General features: G+C 36.2%; 1 protein-coding gene across 1 annotated transcript; it reads left to right on the forward strand.

The window, feature by feature from the left end:
* The first annotated feature begins 1,086 nt into the window (after positions 1-1,086).
* Positions 1,087-1,935, forward strand: LOC149241889 (homeobox-leucine zipper protein HAT3-like). The gene is made up of 3 exons (XM_089370709.1): positions 1,087-1,383; positions 1,489-1,568; positions 1,809-1,935. The coding sequence occupies exons 1-3, from the start codon at positions 1,087-1,089 to the stop codon at positions 1,933-1,935; spliced, it is 504 nt and encodes a 167-aa protein (XP_089226835.1).
* The last annotated feature ends 1,403 nt before the right edge of the window (positions 1,936-3,338 follow it).

A 3,338-nucleotide genomic window follows, 5' to 3' on the forward strand; every position in this document is an offset into this window, starting at 1 on the left:
ATAAAATGTAACTTTTCGTTGAGACTTATCACTATATGATTATGGGGCTCGGGGAATTATGGGGAAATTTTAAGCAAATTCTAACGCTTTTCTTAACATATAAAGTTAAAATTAAAGAAAATACATTGCATTAGGTACTCCTATGGAAAATGCGTCTTTCTCCATTGATGACATAAGTATTACTAACTATCTAATGTACAAGAGCTAGATAAAAACCATGAAAGAAAAAAAAAACATCTTAACATTACCTTAAGCTCTATTGAGAAACTCTTCTTCCCACCTCTTCCTAAAACTTTATTGGCATAAAGTTGTCAAACCTTGACTAAATCATTAGGGATTCAAGGAAGAAGTCACTTTGTACAATATTGAGATTAATAAAAATATTGTTCATTTAAATTAAAGATCAACTAGTGTCTTGTAAAGAATTAGAGGATCAAATAGAATTAAAATATTACTAAGAGGTGGTCAAATGGAGTTTTGCCAAATAATTTTTAAAATAATAGCTAAAAACAATTATCAATTCCAAATTTAAAAGTTAAAAATATTCACACTTATTAATTTAACTTAAAAAAAATATTAAAAATAAAAATAAAACAGATGTTCGGATTCAAATTTAATAAATAAAAAATAATCTTACTAAAAATTAACCACCACAACTTAATAAAATATAAAAATTAATGTATAAAATAAAATAATAATAATTCGGAGTTTTAAAATTAAATTTAATAATTATTGGACGGTTTTATTGGATCTTCTCGCACAAGAAAGAAATTCCGTTAATTAATTGAATGCGGTTTCTTTTTTGGAATAATGTAATGCTTGGCGTACGTGGTCAACCATCCATATCCTCGTGCGTACTCCGTTTCTATTTTACCATTTCCACGATTGAACAAAGGGTTTTCTCGAGATTTGGGTATTGGGGGATCGCAGTGCAATCATTTCTTTAGGATTGGGTATTAATAAATAAATTAACATTAAATAGTTAATATCGTGATGATTACTGACAAAGATTGAGGAGTCAGGGCACATTCTCTGGTTCTTTATATCTCCTTCCACTCTTTTGAAACCATAATGAAACAAAGGGATATGGATGAGGATAGCAGCGCAGGGCTTTCTCTAAGCCTGGGGCTGTCAAATGTGAATGGGCCTCCTCTGCAGTTATGTCTGCGGCTTTCTGAAGGAAGTAGCGAGAGATCAGCCGGAGAACCGAGCGCTCCGAACCATCTGGTTGCAGATGCAAACATTTTGACTCTTCGTAGTGCCGAGGAGTTGGGTAATGGCCGAGCAGAAGAAGAGGGTGGTTCCAACAAAAGGCTTAGACTCTCCAGAGAGCAGTGTGCTCTTCTGGAAGAAAGTTTCCAAAAAAACAGGGCACCCGAACCAGTAAGTCTCTCTTCACAGTATTCACTTACATCTTGGTGCTCTATCGTTCCATGATTTCGGGTGCGGTGACCTCTTGGTGCTCTATCGTTGTTTGTGGTTGCACAGGTGCAAAAGGTAAAGTTAGCGCAGGAGCTAAATCTCCGTACTCGTCAAGTTGACGTGTGGTTTCAGAATAGACGAGCAAGGTTACCTCCTCTCCTTGTCCTTTATTCATTCATTGTATTTTGCATGTCAACATCAATCATCCAAATTCTCTCTTTGGAAAGTTGCAGTGTGACTTGGAAATTAAAATTCCAGCAAATTATAATTCGGAAAAGTTTTCATCGTATGGAGATCCTATTGTATTGACAGATTTCTGTTCTGAAGACTATTTTATTCACATTTTTTGTTATAAGTTAATCAAAATGTTATGAATTTGTTTTTAGGTCGAAGCTGAAGCAAACCGAAGACGACAAGAGAAAACTGCAGATAGAGGTGGAGGAACTGAAAGCCAGGATTGCGATGTGCCCCTCCTGCGCAAGAGTTTCAGCAGCTAACAATAGCAGCAGCTAATACATTCACGGCTCGACATTCATCGCCCGAAAGTAATGGCAAAGAATTATTTGTTTAAACCGCAAGCTATGGACGAAACATTATACCATTGACTTCTTTAAACCAGTTTTGATATGGTTGTTTGAACCAGTTTTGATGTGGCTGTTTAAACCAGTTTTGATGTGGCTCTTTAAACCAGTTTTGAACCAGTTTTTAAACCAGTTTTGATAGGGTTATTTTGAGATAATTTAATGGTTTGAAAGTTAAAATTATTATGGTTCTTGAATTTCTATGCGCACTACAAGTAAATTTATTTATTTTGAGATAATTTAATGGTTTGAAAGTTAAGATTATTATATTTTGAAGTAGTTAAAAGTTACGAAGATTTTTGTGGAAGCTACCCGGTATTCCTCTGTATGGCTGTGAAAATATCAATATTTGGATCTAGTACTGCAGACTCTCTATGACTATGTTTTAGGGCTGTTTGTTTGAAACATGCACAAAGAGATTCAGAGTGACAATAGAATAGCGATGCATTCAACTTATACACAAATTTTGTAAAAGAAACCTCATTTTCGACATAATAGCCATCTATTTTCATCCGGCATGGTTGGGCCACATATTCGGTTGGAGCTAATCAGCCATATATTGGGTATTTAATGCTCTCAGAGCAGCACGCCACTTATCCCTATAATACGGGAGCGGGCAAATATTATTTAATGCCGAATTTTAAGTCGAGTGCTGCTCTGAAAGCATTAAATACCCAATATATAACTGGTTAGCTCTTTCCCACATATTCTGTTTGAAAGCCATCTTCGTCCCTAAGAAGCCTAACGATCTCATATTGAATGGAGTGCACATCCCGCTGAGGGACCCATATCCACGCCGCAAGCTAAGGGAATTAGGGACATAAGGCCATCTATGAAAGGAAACAGGCATTGGATAAATTATTGATTGGATCAAAGACAATGTTTGCAATGTAATGACCCGCCCTCGGTGGAACATTCGGAACAAACTGACTTGAACGGGCTGAGGTGTTGAGCCATAACGCATTGGTGGATTGTCACAACCGTCTGAACTGCTCCCAGTCGCTCAACCAGAATGGTATGTGTGAGCCTTGAGGGGATTTGAGAGCATTTCTACGTACCATTGAATTAGGCGGCCACCATTTCCACAGAAAACGTACACCATGACTATGAGTAACAAAAGAACCTAGAGGGATTGATTAAGACGCAAATTTTTCAAGGATGTAAAAATTGAAGAAAGACTTGCACCATAAGAGGTTGCACCTAGAGGGTTGATTAAGAGGTTCAGTCCTTGATAGATCTCTGGTTAAGGTGGATTTAGGTAATTTAATATATTGCATTTTTTAATGTTTAAATAGTTTCAAATCCTTAAAAATTTCATGGTTACTCCGATTGTCT

This window comes from Pinus tabuliformis, chromosome 8 (genome assembly GCF_031772625.1).
Source record: "Pinus tabuliformis cultivar Carrire ecotype Pingquan chromosome 8, CPIR1, whole genome shotgun sequence".
Classification (NCBI taxonomy): domain Eukaryota; kingdom Viridiplantae; phylum Streptophyta; class Pinopsida; order Pinales; family Pinaceae; genus Pinus; species Pinus tabuliformis.

What these genes read in the sequence shown, in the direction of transcription:
- LOC149241889 (XM_089370709.1), top strand. Translation starts at nt 1,087, where the DNA reads ATGGATGAGGATAGCAGCGCAGGGCTTTCTCTAAGCCTGGGGCTGTCA. An exon ending in AAAACAGGGCACCCGAACCA is followed by an intron (nt 1,384 to 1,488) that starts GTAAGTCTCTCT and finishes GTGGTTGCACAG; the next exon opens with GTGCAAAAGGTAAAGTTAGC. An exon ending in TTTCAGAATAGACGAGCAAG is followed by an intron (nt 1,569 to 1,808) that starts GTTACCTCCTCT and finishes ATTTGTTTTTAG; the next exon opens with GTCGAAGCTGAAGCAAACCG.